The 19,167-nt window shown below is 39.6% G+C and overlaps 1 protein-coding gene across 4 annotated transcripts in view; it reads right to left on the reverse strand.

Moving 5' to 3' along the window:
* Positions 1-19,167, reverse strand: part of SEC24B (SEC24 homolog B, COPII coat complex component) — an 81,337-nt gene that overhangs the window by 36,721 nt on the left and 25,449 nt on the right. For 2 of the 4 annotated variants that reach the window (XM_074993460.1, XM_074993459.1), the window contains 4 exons: positions 6,545-6,625; positions 5,022-5,197; positions 3,108-3,292; positions 816-918 (listed from right to left, as the gene is read on the reverse strand). In XM_074993460.1, coding sequence (XP_074849561.1) covers positions 816-918; positions 3,108-3,292; positions 5,022-5,197; positions 6,545-6,625 — 545 coding nt within the window. Of the gene's footprint in view, positions 1-815; positions 919-3,107; positions 3,293-5,021; positions 5,198-6,544; positions 6,626-12,344; positions 12,450-19,167 lie in introns of all 4 variants that reach the window. The other 2 variants (XM_074993457.1, XM_074993456.1) reach the window with 2 other exon arrangements.

Below are 19,167 nucleotides of genomic sequence, written 5' to 3' on the forward strand. Positions count from 1 at the left end.
TTTCCACCTTACTGAATAAACCCTGTCAGCTCTGGCCCTCCCTCTTACTGGGACCCCACTCTTTAAATACCCCTCTGAAATCACCCCCCCCACTCATGCATCTGATGAAGTGGGTCTTTGCCCACGAAAGCTTATGCTGCAAAAATCTGTTAGTCTATAAAGGTGCCAGAAGACTTCTTGTTGTTTTAGAAGGTTGGGATCTTTCAGATCTCTCCCTGTTATTCAAGTTCACCTTATAAAAATTAAGTCAACAGAAAGGTATATCTTCCATTGCCTATACAAAAGACATTTTCTCAAGAGGCAAAATTTCAAATAGCCATTAAATTCAGAGGAACAATCAATGTGTGGACACATAGAGCACAAGATGTGAAAATTTAAAAAAAAAATACCAAAGTAAGATGTTCCCTCTGATAAAGTTTTAAATAAAAGCCACAAAAAGACAATTTTGCCTGAACCACTCCTAAGTCACACTAAAGCATGTAAAAAGCCTTAATAGCTGCAATTTGTGTCATTTCTCTAAAATTTTGTTCAGTTTATTACATTTCGTTAAAGGATTAAATATTTATGTCGTAATTTCTTAAAGTATCTGAATCAATTTTTGTTGCATTTAAGATACAATTTTGAAACAAATTTTCACTATGATGAAGAACACCTGGAAAGACAAGCCACATAGAAATTCTACTTGAAAATAGTTCAATGCCTCTTGCTGTTGTTTAGTCCTAAGACTTAAAGAAGATAAAAAAAAAAAAAGGACCACAAAGTAAAAAGCAAAGCACTATGAGAGGATATTCAAAATAAAAATATTTAAATTTTACCGTTAGGTCTCTGAACGGATGCAACAGCAAACCCAAGGGAAGTTTAGCTTTATTCAGCAAAGCCTGAGTCTGTGGAATATTTGTCAGCGTACATCGGAATGAACTGGAAGGAAATCAAACAAAAATGAGCTTGCAAAGCAAACATGAGTAGAGAAGCTGTATTTGACAAAACTGGTGGAACCTCCATGCACAATATGTGTTTTGTTGACAAAACTTAGCACTTTCACTGGCAGCATTCTGCCTCTCGGCCATGAGGCATAACACTGTTGTTGACAGATTCTGTCGACAAAAAAAGCTGTGGAGGGGCCTTCTCTCAACAGACAGGGCATCCAGAACAATGGGCAGCCCCGTCTGCTGAGCTTCCAGATGCCTGTTTTGTTGAGAGCACAACCAGACAGTCCAGCCACTCTGTCGACAGAGCGGAGCACTCTTCCGATTGGCTTTTGTGTGTAGTTGAACTCTGTAGACAGAAGTTTTGTCAGAAAATCTCTTATGACAGTGACTTCTGTCTCCAGAGCACTGTAGCAGAATGATAGCCAAGGAGGAGTACTGCCTCTGAAATTGCTCCCAGGCTTAGGACTGAATGTAATATAATTTCCAATATAATTTCTCTCTTGGTTACAAAACAATACATTACCATTAGAGATTAGACCAAAAAGCAGACCCAAGTTTATACTTCAGATCGAAGCTTCTTTTGGAATTTTAACTAAGCTTTTGGGGGTAAAAACTCATTTTCCTTCTTTGCATGTGCTTGGCACAAGAGGTCTCAAGTTAGCAGAGGCCTTTATGCACCACTGCAATTTAAATGTTTAATCATAATGATGTCTCTACCACCAGTATACAAATGACTGGATTATTGTAGTGTGCTTGGTACAGCCTTCAAAAGCTGGCAGTTCAGTAATATTGAACATTTCCAAAACTGCACTATTTGTAGGCTCCTACTTCATATTCAAGCCAAAACAATAAAAGCATTCAGGCCCTGGTCCTGGCTTCTTGAAAGACTCTCTTTCCTAAAGTACCACCATTGCATCCAAAACCAGTTATGATTCTTTCCCTTAAAAGTCCCTTGATTTGAAAGCCAAGACATTCTCACCATAAGGAAGTTTGATGTGAAACTTGGTTTCTTCCACTGATCCCTCGGAGACGAACTCTGATGTGCCATTAGGACATAATATGAAGCCACTCTCTTTCCTTAGATTTTTATATTTTAGCAACAGACTTTCTAGTGTTCACACGGCTTACTAATTACATACAGCAATAGAAAGTTCTTAGCACTCATCCTTGGCTAAACTCTGCTCCCATTGATGGCAATGGGACTCCCAATGGCTTTACAGGGAACAGAGGTATGCCAATGACGGATGCTTTTGAGAAGTCTATGTTTTTTAAAAAATGATCACAAACTGAGTATTTTTTCAGTATTTTTCTCTTTTTTGCTTTTGCAAGTGATCTCTATTTGTCTTTGCAAACAGCACCACAGACAACAATAACTAGATTTTTACCAATAGATAGCATGAGGTGAATATTTGCTCAATATCAAAAGAAAACAATGGTAGAGTTGGGACTAGAATACGGCCTAGTCTGATCATGTTAAGGTTCATGAAGACTATTTCAACAGCTAGTTTCTAAAATGTTTCTCTCTTGATTTTAGAATATCAGGGCCTTGGGCAGGCCTGCTGACAGCAGTTGGAGGAGATGAGTGGGTCCCAGCGCTCATGCTGCCACCGCTAAAGTAGCGGCATCTGTGGGCAGCAGTCCAGGCCCTGTCAAACTGCCACTCTGCTCGGCTGTGGGATGGGCAAGCACCATGGTCTGGGTGGCACTAAAGGCTAGCTGCCTTTGGCTCCACCCCTTCTGGGGGCATGGAGGTTGTCCCTCCTCCCACCTTGCCCCATGGCCCACATTGACTGTTGACCCAACTGGCTTGGGGTTAAGAACAGTATAATGTTTTAACAGAAAGGAATACCATAAGTTATTCAACAATGATCTTGCAGACATACGACAATAATGGTAGACTCTAAAAAAGAGGCTCCACTAGTTGCCAAAGAATGGTAGCCATAATGCTAAGCCGTGGTGGTAGAAGATGTAAATTTGAAACAGCTTCAGTGTTCACACAGAAATTCAGAGGACTTAACCTCTTCTCTCCAGAGGCAACACCCCAAAGTGGTTGACCAGTGAAAGCAGAATATTGTGATCAGTTTCATCCCTTTTTTATTATTCTTAAACTAAAATATGGAAGGTCATAGAAAAATGCTATTTTTAATAGACTCAAAATTTAAAAAACTGTATACCTACTCTGGACTGCAATTTAATTTCCTAAGGTCTGAATTCAAATTAGGCACAGGAGCTAGAACAGGAGCAACAGGAAGAATATTCCTATCTTGAATAAGGTTTACTGGTCTCAAACTTTCTGGCTGCTGAGAATGCTGTAGACTTAAACCTCCCAACGTGGATGATAATTGGTTCACACCAGGATACTGCTGGAAAAAAATAAGAACATTGCAAAACATTTACACTGCCCTTTTAATGAATATAAACTTAATTCATCATGCTATTATTTCAGATCACCATAAAAGAAGATACAGCAGTAGCTAATAATCCTTCACTGATGAGAAGACACTAATTTTAAAGGGTTACACAAGCCTACTATCATTTTCCCAATTCTTAGTATATACACCTTTGAATTAAAAAATAGGATTATTCTCATTCTACAGCATGAAATCAACATAAAAGATACTTTTAGGCTGGGTCTACAATTGCCCCTAACTTCAAAGGGGGCATGTTAATCAGGGTGACGGGAGATTACTAATGAAGTGCTGCGGTGAAAATGCAGCACTTCATTAGGCTAATTCTCCGCCGTGGCAACTTTCAAGTGTCCAACTTCCAAGTGCCAACATACGTGTAGCTGCAGGCACTTCAAAGTGCCCGCGCTACTTTCAAGGGCCTTTACTCCTCAAAATTTTGGGGAGTAAAGGCACTTCAAAGTGCCTGCAGCTACACACATGCCGGCACTTCCAAGTTTGACACTTTGAAGTTGCTGCAGGGGAGAATTAACCTCACGAAGTGCTGCATATTCACCACAGCACTTTATTAGTAATCTCCCATCACCCTGATTAACATGCCCCCTTCGAAGTTGGGGGCAAGTGTAGACAAGCCCATAGAAGAACTGCATAATCCTCATTTTCAAGACATCTGAATCAACATTATCTAAAGAAATTTAGAGATTAAATCATATGATATGACAAGAAAACAGGTATTTCCCTCCTATTGTAAAGATTTAATTTTTTCTTTTTCCATATGAGAAACACAGCCTACACATATTCTATTTTCTCCCTTCAGTCTGGGAAAAACCTCAGACTGCCATGCATTTCCTTGTTTCTGTAGATTTGGAGAGATTATTTTAAATGAGTAAAAGCTCTCTCAATTGGGGGAAAAAAACCCTCAAATCCATTCAGGCTTTCTGTTTTAAAAGCAAAAAATGCTGGGATTTCATTATATAAGATTGCCTGGAAGAACTGTAGTAATGAGTGTAAGAGAGCTTTTTTTTTTTTTAAACCCATCTCCTCTTTGGCTCTAATCCGAGTTTCCAGGTGAATGCCCAATTATATTTTATTAATAAAATAGGGAAGGGTAAGACTATGGACCAAGCACAGAAAGGCAAACCTTAAGTTAAACAGAGCTTTGCTTTCCTTTCCTTTATAAGTATATTTTAAGAATTATTGCTACTACCAACAAATTTACATTCCCCAAAGTAAAAAAGTACTCTCTTCAGAATGACTGCCATCTACTACTAATTTACACAACCCAATGGGAAATCTAGATTGTTTTCTCGAAAAATTACCCATCTTCCTTCTTATTTTGTGTTCAATTCTACTATGGCTTCAATTTCTTAATCCTTCAAAAATAACAATAAAAGGCCTAAAATATTGAAGTAAAAAAGTTTTTGTTACTCTCAGTGAACAAGTACTTTCACGAGCTGCAGCAATTTATTATCCTCTTCTCAATAATTCAAGTAGCCATCTCATTTATTATACTAAACTTACAGCTACTACATCAATATTCAGAACTGTGTGATAGTTACAGTTCTTACACTTAAAACAGTACTCATTTTTCAATCAGGCTACTTGGAATGACACCAAAGGCATACCACTATACGCTTTACAAAAGGATTTTAAAAAAACCAACTAATTTCTCAAATAAAAATCTCACTTGTGGATATTGTTGAAACTCAGAATGATGCCCTGGATTACGGGGCTGCATAGCAGAAGTAGGTGATGCTGCATTCTGGTAGCCAGGTTGAAGAGCTGGGTATCCATAACCAAAGGGCTTCGGAGTCCTTGATGTCTGAGGAGTAGGAGCAGGACTGCTGGTCACAGAATTTGTCTCTAGGGTGGGGAATTCAAATATTATTTTAAATAATCTGTCTGTTGCACTAAATACAAGAAGCAGCAAAATCACAGCAGCTGAACATCAGAACAATGCTTTCATTAATTATAAACAAACAATCAAAATATGTCCCTGCATTGACCAAATGGATATTGTAAAAGAGTAGAAAAAGTTTCCCTCTCGCTGTCAGTATCTGGGGCAATATGCTGAAGCACCACAGAAAGTAAGACCTATTTGTCTTCTAATTCTTTTCTGCACTTAATTAAATGTAGGTCATCTACTAAGCAACTAAAAGTTCATAGTGACATTTTAACTGACTTTTTTAAAGAAAGGTAAAATATAATTGCAAAAATATAAAAATAAAAAATCTTTAATTATAATTTTTCTCCAAGATTGCTCTTGCTCCCTAATCTCCCCTGCCCTGTAGACGGCACCAAGATTTATAAGACTCTCTACTTCTCCTAGTCACCCAAGATGAGATTTATCAATTTTGTTAAGAAGCTAATTCTCTCTGGTTCCAGAGTGCACATGTGATTTCTGCTGAAGACAGCATATGGCCCATGCATGTATTCAAATATAGAATTTGGCCCAATCATTTTTAAAGGCCAATTTGTTTGTAGCATGCAGCTCCCGACTGTAAGAGTTTGTTACAAAGTGGTATGGAGAGGTAGATGGGGCAAGAAATATTAGTATTCATTACTGATTATGGACTAAGATGTCTCAACAGCTCTCAGAAAGGAAAAATACAACAGTTTTGAAAAGATCAACTTCAACATATGACCCTCCCTCCCTCAATGCCTTAAACTACCATCTACTGCCTGGGTGAATAGAGACTACTTGGACTTGAGGCACCACAGTGCAAGTCACCTATAGCACCCACCTACAGGGCTAATATTAACCTGTGCAAGCCTGAAAAGTTTGTAAGGCCAGAGAATCAGGGGATAGTCCCAGAAAAATTTAAACTGACACCTCCTTCCCACCCCCAAAAAAGGTGAATTCTCCCACTTCCACTCTTGTGCTCACAGGAAAGAATTAAAGCTGACATGAGTTAGATGCTACTGAACTCTACAGTGCTAAACAAATGTTTTGAAATAAACAAACCAGCTGAATTCAGAATCACTTTTTATAATATAATGGACTTCTCACTGCCGATAACTGAAAGGGGAGGAGACAAAGACAAGCAGGAATCCATGATGGGATTATGGGAAATCTAGGGTAAGAGGAAAAGGGAAATAGTTTAAAAAATGAATCTGAAATTCTAGAACTATATTAGTATACAACTAACAATTTTTTGTTTTATCATAGTGTAACAATAATTCAGAATTAACATGCAACTAACAGCTCACCTGGATAGCCACCTCCTTCAAGGGCATCAAAATTGTTGACAACAGGAGAGGCACTGCTAGTAGTGGACGAGCTGTCAATAGCTAAAAATAAAACAAAGATTTGCTTTGACAAATTGCAAGATTCTGTGAGGACAGGGCCTCAGAGAACATTGTTTTGTAAACTTTTGGTAAGAAACTGTTAAAGACATACAAAAACAATAATTCACTAAGAATCCAACAAGGTTATTACTATTGGAAAACACAAAGATCATGCCTAAATGTAGCCAATCTGGTATTCAGAAAATATGGAAAATGCAACAAATGGAAAAAGAAAACTAAAAGTAGAATGATTTCTTATTTCAAAGAGATTTTTAGATAATCTTTTCTAAATTCTTTTTAATCTAAAAGAGTTCAGGTAACTTAAAGTATTTCTATTTATGCCACCTCAGTGGCAGCATTCCCATATCATGCAAGACTTCCAATGATCTTCCAAAGGCAGTTTTGGCCAAGTTGACAGAGCTAGATAGATAATTTTGAAGTAACCTTCTCAGCTGAAATTATCCAGCATCCCTCCTTTAGTGGGCTGTTTCAGAGAAGTGACTTATTTTATTGTTAAATGCAAAAATTCTATTCACATATTCCACTGAACATTGCTTATTAAAGTTTTCTGCCATAGCCATAAAAGAGGATCATCTACTGCAGCCAAAAGGCATACCTAAGTATACTACAAAACTATGCATAACTGTTCCTACTACTACATACCTAGTTTATATTTAACTGATACATTACACAAAAATAAGAAAATGTTTTAAAAGCATTTATTTTAGTGTAGTTTCATACACATTTGCCACAAGAAAGGGAAAGGGGAGAATAGAAAGACTTTGTATGCTTGCTCCTTCAAAACAAAAAACACAGATAAATTCCCCCTCTGAATTACAAGTGACACTATGCAACACAAAGAAAATACTACATGGAAGAATGTAGCCAAAATAAAGCCACATAAAATTTCTGTGGATGGGGGAGACAGGATTAAAGGCTTTAAGAGATTCCCCTGCTGACTCAAGGTTATCAGCTACTGCAAACTGTCCTTCTCAGGGAAGCCAAAGGGGATTTAAAGAAATTAATGGAGAGAGCATGCCACCTCAGCAAACTGGGATGGTTCAAGTGCTCCATGCATAGCAGCAGAGTGAAATCCAACTGGCAGATAATATTACAGGTTGAACCTCTCCAATCTGGAATTCTCTCATCCAGCAACACCTGTAATCCTGTATGATTTTAGATAGCCGGATGACCACTTATTATGGGTGCGTCCAAGTTTCCCGTGGTCCCATAAAGTTTATTTACAGCCACCAATCCTGGCTCTTAGTGTTCTGTGCTGTTATTTAGCTGTAATTTACCCCAAATGTCTTCTAAGAGCTCAGTAAGTGTTAGTAACATGCTAGCCAATATTGACCGCCTGTGGGTCCAGCATATTCTCTTGTCTGGTTCCAGTCAGGTCTCGAGGGTGTTGGACGAGAGAGGGTTAATCTGTATTAGGAACATGGATATTCCACCATTGCAAGGATTATTTTGGGATTTCAATTGCAGCAATTTCTAGAAGTGTTTAAGTGCGATGTAAAACGAGGTTTAAACTCAACATTCAAAATCAGTTACTCTTAGGAACAAAATTTTACTTTCCATGATTAAAAATTAGATTTTTTTTTAAAAAAGTACAGCGTCAATTAAAAGCACCAAACCTGTGGTGTAAAGACCTTCCTTTGTTATATTTGTTTATGAGCTTGAAAAACACGTATTTCCCTAGAAACTTAAGTCTTTTTTCCCACAAGGGAAAAGCTCCTTAGAGCTGAAGCAAACAAGACAGCAGCCGCATAATGAAGACAAAATATAAAGGTACAAAGAATAGCATGAGGATCTTTGTGAGATGGATGACAACTCTGAAACACAAATGGTATCATTTTCCCTCATGTCACATTAAAAATTGAAATAAATCTGAATTATTTTTGATTTCTTCTATAAAAGTTCTTCAGGGCAACTTTGGGAGAAAAGTTCTCTATGAAAGAGATTTATACTTGGAGAGAAACATCTCAGGTTCTCCATTTTACAGGTCTAATAAGTCTTACACAATAAAAATAAGACTATGACTTATTCATATGAGAAACATATGACCCCATCCCAACAAAGAACTTTTACGTACTGTCCCTGCATAATAGTCATCAGAGGTTGAAAGTACACTGAAAAGTCTGAGGAACATATACATTTTTTTCCCACTGCAAGGCAAAGTCTGTTGATTGCACTACTCCACACTTACATTGCACTTTACACACACACACACACACACACACACACACACAGAGTCTCTGATAACATGAATTTTATGTTGTCTTCAGGTTCTGTAGTTTGTTCTGCAATTACTGTAGCTGGAATTTGAGACATTTCTGTAACCAGAATTCCACTACTCTAGTGGTACATTTGTTGCACAAGTATCTACTTGTAATTCTAAAGCAATTGTTTAGCTATAAGAAATAGATCTATTACTCCAGTGCCCCACATGCAATATCTAATTTCAATAAAATAAAGTGATATTTTGTAGCAAGGGCTTTAATGGCATTATTTTGCTTAAACTTCCTCCTCAGAGACGGAGGACCCAATGCTGTTCCCACTGAAGTCAATGGAAATGCTGAATCTAGAATTTCACACAGGCTGAACCTCTCTGGTCTAGAACTCTCTCGTCCGGCAAGCTCCGTAATCCTGCATGATTTTAGTTAGCCAGAAGACCACTTTTCATGGGTGTAGCCAAGTTTCCTATGGTCTCAAAGTTTATTTGCTGTGATCCGTCCTAGCTCTCAGTGTTCTGTGCTGTTATTTAGCTGTATTTTACCCTAAATGTCTCCTAAGAGCCCAGTATACAGCAGGGCCGTGTCTACACTAGCCAAAAACTTCAAAATGGCCATGCAAATGGCCATTTTGAAGTTTACTAATGAAGTGCTGAAATACATATTCAGCACCTCATTACAATGCGAGCGGCCGCAGCACTTCGAAATTGACGCGGCTCGCCACCACGCGGCTCATCCAGACAGGGCTCCTTTTTGAAAGGACCCCAGCTACTTTGAAGTCCCCTTATTCCTATGAGCAGATAGGAATAAGAGGACTTCAAAGTTGCTGGGGTCCTTTCGAAAAGGAGCCCCGTCTGGACAAGCCGCGTCAATTTCGAAGTGCTGCAACTGCTCGCATTCTAATGAGGTACTGAATATGTATTTCTGCGCTTCATTAGTAAATTTCGAAATGGCCATTTGCATGGCCATTTCAAAGTTTTTGGCTAGTGTAGACGTAAGCCCAGAAGTGTTGGTAATGTGCTAGAAAATGCTGACCTACCAATGTCCAGCAAATTCTCTCATCCGGCAATGGTCAGGTCCTGAAGGTGCCGGATGAGAGAGGTCCAACCTGCAGTGGCATTTGTAAGAGTAAAGTACAAAATGTCTCCTTTCTTAATCTCAACGAATATTTAACAATGGATATTTTCTAAAGAAAAATGTAAAAATATTACTGGTTAAAAAACTGATCATGCCCATTTGCTAGTAACAATTATACACGTTTTACAATCTGCCTTCATCACCTCTTCTAAACAGGTAACAAATTTGAGAAAATGATTACACAGAAAGCAACAATTGCTTTATAAAGAACAATTTAGCAGAAAATATTCCCCAGTCTTATGAAATAAGCCAGGAATAAAATTATTTTAAAATTAATCAGGATAAAGATTTTAGTTAATATCTTTCACCAATAAACACATTCTGCTTTTATTCAATTTTAATTTTCAACAACTCTGAAGACTAAATGGGTTAAATTAATTTAATTCAGAAGTAGATACTGGCCTCTGCCAACTGCTTTTCTGAGAAAAGTATAGATCAATCTTGCAATCTTTTTCTTTGGAAGAAGGAGATACAAATGTTATTCTGGTATGCCTTTTTGTTAAGGGAATTCTTCAGGAATACTTCTTGTTCAGTTTAATGCTTTCTGAACAAAAGCCGTTTATGAAAAGCATCCTCCAACTATATTTAATATGTGGGATTCATGAGCTGGTGTAAGACACAATGAAACAAATCACAAGCAAGAAATTATTCTCAAAGTATCTTTCTAAATCAGGGCAGAAAACGGACTTCAACACAGCACACCACAGATAAATTTTAGTGAACAACATGAAGAGCATGTATTTCAAAAGAAGCAGTTGCAGGAGCAGTACATTCAAGGCTATGGTGACTCATGACAGCATGGAGATATCCTCTCAAGCACAGCTCACGTACATTGTGCAAGAGAAGCAACCATTCTCTTCCTGAAATAAGACTTAACTGAGCCTGAAGCCTCTTCAGCTTTTAACAATAATACTTTCTAATAATCTTCCAAATCAACTGCACATTACACTTACATGAGCATCTATATGTTGGCCAGTAAGATGAACCAACAGCTACATACCTTTCTCTTTCAAGAAATCTCTCACACAATGAGATATTTAGCACTTTCCTCATCATCAAGGCTGTAAACAATTTTTTCCACTAGGGTTCATGCAGAGCAACTAAAAATAAATGACCTGAGAAACTATCAGAAAACATGGAACTAGTTTTGAAACCAAATCATTCAGATAAAAAGCAGATATGGCTCCTTGCCTGAAATACCCAACAATCCTACCCAAACAGTTTTCCAAGTAGGGGACCTCTCTAGGATACCCACCTGAGTTTGAGGACAGATAAACCACAAAGACAAGCAGCGTTAAGATCTCACAAGAAAAGGGAAGGACAACTTTGGGTCCACTTTACCTGTCACCCTAAATACTTGCAGCTAAGTGACTGCGGACAAATATTCTACTACACACATTGACATGTCTATTGCACATAATTAAGTCTCCATTATGAAACTGTACAAAACAAATTCTCTACTACATATCTTTTCTTAAAAAATAAACGAAATATCACAATGAAGGTTGAATAGACAGGGACAGAACTTTCTTGAAATGTTCTGAATTGTGAGGGTCTCACATTTTACAGTAGACTACAGAACAGAACTACTTGTGGGCCAACAGAAACCTGACAATCACTTTCACAGGGATCTTTATTAAAAAGCAAAACAAAACAAACACTGTCCTCCCCAAAGCCATGGCAATTGGTGATGTCTCTTTCAAACTGGTCACTGGCATACCAAAGAAGGAGAGTGAGGATGATATTGAGATTAAGTCACTAGATAGAGTACCTCAGGCATTTTATTTTTACCATTTCCTGCCTCCTCAAACTAAACATAATTGTCTTTCCCAATTCTAGAAGAAAAAAAAAACAAGACAGATTCTGTATTCTGCTACCACAATACCTTTCACTTTACCGAAATAATTACATTTCCTGTACTTCGGAGAAATACACACAAGTAAAAGATAAATGTAACTGTCAAAAACCATCTACTTCCATAGCTGAAACAGAGTAAAACCAATCATCCAAAAGCATTACATCCAAATAAATTCCATTAGAAAATTGCAAGTTTGCTTCAAGTTAGAATACTAAAATTAAAACATCCTCAAAGTGCAACCATTACACTATAAAATTTAAAGACGCATACTATTCAGAGGGAAACACTTTACTGAACCTATGCCAATTACTACATTCCATTTTAACTACCATATTCATACAATAGTCAGAAATTGTCCATTAGCTTGCTAGGAGTCTGAGGACTCAACTACTTCTGGATTTCCATTTTTAATTTCAGTAATTTCAAGGAGACTGAAATACAAAGAAAAATTTGGACAGGAAAAAAAATATACTGCCGTAAAGCTAAAGCAGACCTGCTTCCTCATCCTCCTCATCCTCTTCCTCATCATCTGAACTTGATGACAAGGGAGCTGGTGCAGAGCTAGCTTGATTATTAACATATCCACCATACTGCATGCCTGTGAAGTGGAAAGCACAAACACAAAAGAGTCAGACAGACAGGAAAGATGAGAAACAAAAGTCGCAAATTATTGCATTAGAAGTGAGAGAAATCAGGCATTCCAGGGACCATCCTAACATGCAAGTGATGAAAGCTCATTATCTAGTCTGAGACCACTAGTCCATCTCAGTAAGCAGTTTAGCAGAAGCAGCATTTTACCTAACTAGTTTGGTTCAGCATTAGCAGTAACCAAGAAAAATTAGCAGAAAGGAATATTAGAAAAAAAGAAAGAGAAAAATTAAACCTTTGCTATCTGGAGAGTTTTCAGAAAGGTATGTAGTCTTCACTACTTAATTTTAAATACGATGATAAAACTACTAGAAAAAATTAGAAGTTTGCTTGATAAGCATTCCCTTTTAAAAAAGAATTATGCCAATTCTTTAACATTTTGCAGTTTGGCAAGAGAAAAGGAAATGTACAATTACCTCACCATATAAGTGTATATATGTTCCATCTTTCTGAGTTTTCCATCACATTCTTATAATGTATTTTAAACAAGATATGTCAGTTTAATTAATGTTAGCACTACTGTGCCAGATAACTTGGTCACGATTACCAAAAATGAGGGCCTAAAGCCAGGCTCAAAAGTCCTTCTATAGGCCTGACTTTCAAATGCACTGAGCACCCAGCAACCTCACCACAAAACATTCCTACAAACTGTAACCAAGTTTTTAATTACAATAGGCACTATATACAAACATGAGATACACACACTGTGTAAAGTTGCGTAGCACAGTATACAGTACTGTTAAGTGTTGATCCCTTGACGCAGGCTGTGCCTACACTAGCAAATACTTTCAAAATATTTTTTGAAAGAAGGCGGCTCTTCAGAAAGACTCTATCGAACTTCTACACACAAAAACGTTCTTTCGAAAGTAAATCAAAATAATGTGACACTCCTTTTGAAATGGCTCTTCCTTTCCCGTTTCAGGAAGAGAACTGCCTTTCAAAAGCTTCTTTCGAAAGCAAACAAGTGTAGACTCTCTGACGGCCCTTTTTTCAAAAGAGCAGTCCTCATGGGGCCTGATTTTTCAATTCCTGGCCCATTCTTTCGAAAGAGTGGGGAGGGGAGCTGTGTGGATGCTCTTTTCTGAAAGAGCAGATCACTCTCTTGATCCGCTTTTTTGTATGTGGATGCTCTCTTTTGAAAGAAGCTCTTTCGGAAGACATCTTGGGGAAGGGCTTCTTTCGAAAGATCTCCGTAGCTACTGTGTGCACCACTACTGACTTTACATTACTCACATACTCAATATCTTCACCATCTGTTCATTTTACAGATGCAGCTTAACATAGATTTCCTCTTGGCAGCCCAAAGGACTATATTATGCTTTGGAAAACTTCGGACATGTCTGATTAAATTTTTTAGAGTTCTGTATTTTTCTAACAGAAGCCCTGATTCTACATTAGCCTAATGTACCACATATTAGATATGAAAATAGTTAACATTTTATTACATACACTAAAATTGTTGCAGATAAATCATATACATGTTAGCATTATGTATAAATAAAATTACATGTATATGTAATGACATTCAATTAACCCAAACTGTTGTATAATGAGCCATATTAACATGTATTTTATTAAAATACATACAAGCTAAAAAAGGGCTAGTCGTCATATTATTCCACTTCAAAAAGACACTCAAATGAACAAAATCAGGAATATTCAAATTGTACAAGTTGAACCTCTCTCATCCGGCACCCTTTGCGGCCTGACTGGTGCCAGAAGAGAATTTGCTGGACCGCAGGGGGTCAATAATGTCTAGCAGCATTACCAACATTTCCACTGCTTACCGTGCTCTTCGAAGAAATCTGAGGGTAAATTAGAGTTTAACAACAGTACAGAGCACTGAGAGCCAAGACAGGTGGCTGTAAACAAACTTCATGGGATCACAGGAAACTTGGCCACACCAATGATAAGTGGTCATCTGGATAACTAAAATCATGCTGGATTACAGATATTGCTAGACAAGAGAATTCCAGATTAAAGAGGTTCAACCTGTGCTTAATACAATTGACCAGGGTCAGATGGTAGAGCGGCTATCTAGTCAAATGAAGAGGAAATAAGACGCTAAAGAAAATACCAGAACTTTGCCCAGCCATGCCAGAAGAAAAGCTAGAGGCAACGAATGTGGTTTAATTAGTCCACACAATTTCAATAATCTAAACTATTTGAAAGTATCCAACAAAAATAGTACAGTACAAGCATTCCCCTAATCACTTCCAACTAATCCCCAACTTGGTTCCTTCCAACCATCCCGCTGGTGGACCCCTGATATCCTCCCCTCACATGAGGGGCTAGCCCTTGGCACCTCCTTTATGGGTAATTAGAAAAGACCCTACCAGCAGGTCAACTGCAGCTCAGAGTAAAGCAGGGCTTTAACCCTGGTGGGGAGTGCTAAATTATTCATGAATAGTAACAGAGAGAAAGCCGTGCTAGTCTATATACCATCAAAACACAAAAGCAGTCCAGTAGCACTTTAAAGACTAACAAAATAATATATTAGGTGAGCTTTGGTGGCACAGACCCGCTTCTTCAGACCATAGCCATACCAGAACAGACTCAATACTTAAGGCACAGAGAACCAAAAATAGTAATCAGGGTAGACAAATCAGAAAAAAACAATTATCAAGGTGAGCATATCAGAGACTAGAGGGGCAGAAGGTGGGAGGAGGGGGAGGAGTTAAGAATTAGATTAAACCAAGTATGCAAATGAGCTCCTATAATGACCCAGAAAATTACCATCCCAGTTCAAACCATGTGTTAGTGTGTCAAATTTGAATATAAAAGAGAGTTCAGCAGCCTCTCATTCAAGAGTGTTGTGAAAATTCCTCTTCAGTCAAACACAAACTTTTAAATCATTAACAGAATGGCCCACTCCATTAAAATGCTGACTGACTGGTTTGAGAATCAGGAGTGTTTTTATGTCTGTTTTGTGCCCATAGACAGAGATAATGCTACTTGACTGCTTTTTTGTTTTATTCATGTCGATCAAAAGCCAGAGTGAATGATCTATAACTGTCTCTCCCTATAATCTGTTCCTCTCTCTGTTCGTTGTGCCAACAACCACTGGCTCCAGCTATGCAGCAGCATCCAGACCTGTGTTGACTTTGGTAATCTCAGAGGAACGTACGAGGGTATGAAGAAGGCATTAGGACCCACCCAGAACAAGATGGCACCTCTGAAATCCAAATCTGGTGAAGTCATCGCTGACAAAGCCAAACAGATGGAGCGCTGGGTTGAGCACTACTCCGAGCTGTACTCACGCGAGAACGTTGTGGTTGATGCAGCCCTCGATGCCATCGAGCTCCTACCAGTCATGGACGAACTGGATCAGGAACCGACTGTAGATGAACTGAAGAGAGCCGTTGACAGCATTGCAGCAGGAAAGGCTCCTGGTCAGGATGGTATACCACCAGAGGTAATCAAGTGTGCCACGGACACACTCCTGGAACCCCTACATGAGCTGCTGTGCCTGTGCTGGAAAGAGGGTGAGGTTCCACAGGATATGTGCAACGCTAACATTGTAACGTTGTACAAGAACAAAGGAGACAGAAGCGACTGCAACAACTACCGTGGAATCTCCCTCCTAAGTGTCACTGATAAACTGTTCGCTCGCGTCATCCTTGGCAGACTCCAGAAGATTGCTGAGAGGGTGTACCACGAATCACAATGCGGATGCCGCGCAGAGAGGTCTACCATTGACATGATCTTCTCTCTAAGGCAGCTGCAGGAGAAGTGCAGGGAGCAGAGGAAGCCACTCTACATAGCCTTCATCGACCTGACCAAGGCCTTTGACTCGGTCAGCAGGGATAGTCTGTTCAAACTGCTCCACAAGATAGGCTGTCCTCCACGGTTACTCAAGATGATCCAGTCGTTCCATGAAGACATGAGAGGAACCATCCAATATGACGGCGCATTATCGGATGCTTTCAGAATCAGGAGCGGCGTCAAACAAGGATGCATGCTTGCTCCGACATTGTTCGGGATCTTCTTCGCACTCCTCCTGAAGCATGCCTTTGGATCTTCAACAGAGGGCATCTTGCTGCACACAAGATCTGACGGGAAACTGTTTAACCTTGCAAGGCTGAAAGCTAAGTCTAAGGTGCGGGAAGTCCTCATCAGAGACATGCTGTTCGCAGACGATGCTGCTGTAATGTCTCACACAGAAGACCAGCTTCAAAAACTGCTGGATCAGTTCTCCAAAGCGTGCAAGGACTTTGGGCTTACCATCAGCCTAAAGAAGACAAACGTACTCAGTCAGGATGTTGCTGAATCCCCATCAATCAGCATTGAAAACTATACGTTAGAGGTCGTCCATGAGTTCGTTTACCTCGGGTTCACCATCACTGACACCCTGTCATTGAACACTGAGCTAAATAGGAGGATCGGAAAAGCGGCCACAACTCTGTCCAGACTCAGCAAGAGTGTGTGGAATAACAAGCTGTACACTCACACCAAAATGCAAGTCTACAGAGCCTGCATCCTCACCACCCTCCTTTACGGCAGCGAGACTTGGACCCTGTATGCCCGCCAGGAAAAGTGTCTGAACGTCTTCCACTTGCGCTGCCTCAGGAGCATCCTTGGAATATCATGGAAGGACAGAGTGACCAACACCGCTGTCCTCGAGCAAGCTGGAATCCCAACCATGCACACCCTCCTCAAGCAGCGTCGGCTCCGCTGGCTTGGCCACGTCCACAGGATGAATGATGGAAGGATTCCAAAAGACATCCTGTATGGTGAGCTAGCCTCTGGCAAAAGACCTCCCAGACGCCCCCAGTTGCGCTACAAAGATGTCTGCAAGAGAGACCTCGGAGAGGTAGACACTGAGCTGGACAACTGGGAAGAACTAGCAGACGACCCCAGCAGATGGAGGCAGGGGTTACACAAGGGCCTTCAGAAGGGCGAGATGAGGATCAGACAGCTAGCAGAGGAGAAGCGAGCGCACAGAAAGCACACTAAGGACTTGCCAGACACCCACCACGTCTGCAAGAGATGCAGCAAGGACTGTCACTCTTGTGTGGGTCTTCATCGTCACAGTAGACGCTGTAAATGAAGTCCTCAATTGAAACTATAAAGGGCGCGATCCATAGTGTATGCGGACTGAAGGATGCCTACTATTACTACTCCAAAAAAGCTCAAAGTATTCCCAAGCCCCTAAAATCCTCATTGACTTCTTTATTAAATGTACATAATAAAATGGTTGGGCAGCTATTTCCAATGGCAACTAACAGTCTTGTGCAAAATGGCCAAAGTGATCCCCAGGCTACTACTCAGCATACAAAGTTAAGATGCCCAATAACTGATTGTAGTTCCTGCACTATATCCTTTCTGATCAGTATAGCCTTGATAATCAGTCCCAGAAGTTGCCCCAGAATATCCTGTGGGAATCTAAAAACACTGGGTTATCGATCTTGCTCCCTAAACAGGTCAGTTTAGCAGAGAGCCTTTTTTTTGGTTCCCCGCCCCCCCCTTACAGCCACCCAGTCAGCCAGAGTATCACCAACCTAACCATCACTCACCACCTATGGCTGTTGTCAGCATGCTCTTAACAAGCTGAGTTGTCAAATGCCATAATATGTTAGACAGGTTCAGAAATGGAGCAAGGTTGAGAATATCCCAGTTTTCCCAGTACGATATGCATTAACTTTCCCACAGGGACAATCATTTTGCTGAAGCTCCCATGTTTAACTGGCCACTGTGACACAGGCATAACCAAAAAACATGAAACAGATGAATTCTTCAGGTCCTTTTTGCAGCTAAAATGTGGAAAAGAACTTGTTCAGATTTTGTTATTCTCTGATACCATGGGGTGCAATGATAAAGAGGAGAAAAAGTAAAACACTCTTTCCACAGTACTAGACTATATTTATGCTTCCTCTTAAAATTTTATTTATGGCTCATCCAGAACTTCAGAGTGAAAATGACCAGGAATATGTCAGTCTCCTTTTACTATTCTACAGGGGCGATGAGCAATAATAAGAGCTGCAAAGATAAAATGAAGAGATGGGAGAGAAACAGATTAAGATCAGTTACAGAAGATGTGTGGAAGACAGAAGATAAGTCACAAAGAGTAGTGTCAGTTATGAAGAGGAGAGAGCAATATTAAAAGCAGTTAACTGTTTAAGTGGTATTGTATTCCACCAGCTGTGAATCAGAAGTTAAGACTGGGCTTGATCTCAAATTCCATGCCCCATAAGGAGACGGGTCTTCTTCAGGGGCAGTACATATAAACCATGAGGAAATACACGTTCAAAATCACTCTTTAATAATTCAAATCTATTCGGTAATCTGAAGCAACCATTTTCAAGAACTCATAAACAGGTGAGGCCCCAGAGACTAGCACTTGTCTTTAAAAATGTGAGCAAAGAGAACATGGGGACTTACAGACCAGTCAGTCTAATGTCAAAACGGGAACAAATTACTGAACAATCAATTCATAAGCACCTAGAGCAGTGGCTTTCAACCTGTGACCCGAGAACCGTTGGTGGGGTTTCACAACTCTACCTGAAGCGTTTTAGGGGACTGCAGATGAAAAAACGGTTGAAAACCAACAACTTAGAGACAGAGCCCTTGCATATTGCACATATCTGTGAAAAGTGGAGCAGGTACCTGTGCATGGCTCTCCCCTCCTCTGCCTGTCCACCAAGCAGGTAGAGGAATGGAGAAATGCC

This window comes from Carettochelys insculpta, chromosome 4, assembly GCF_033958435.1.
Source record: "Carettochelys insculpta isolate YL-2023 chromosome 4, ASM3395843v1, whole genome shotgun sequence".
Classification (NCBI taxonomy): domain Eukaryota; kingdom Metazoa; phylum Chordata; order Testudines; family Carettochelyidae; genus Carettochelys; species Carettochelys insculpta.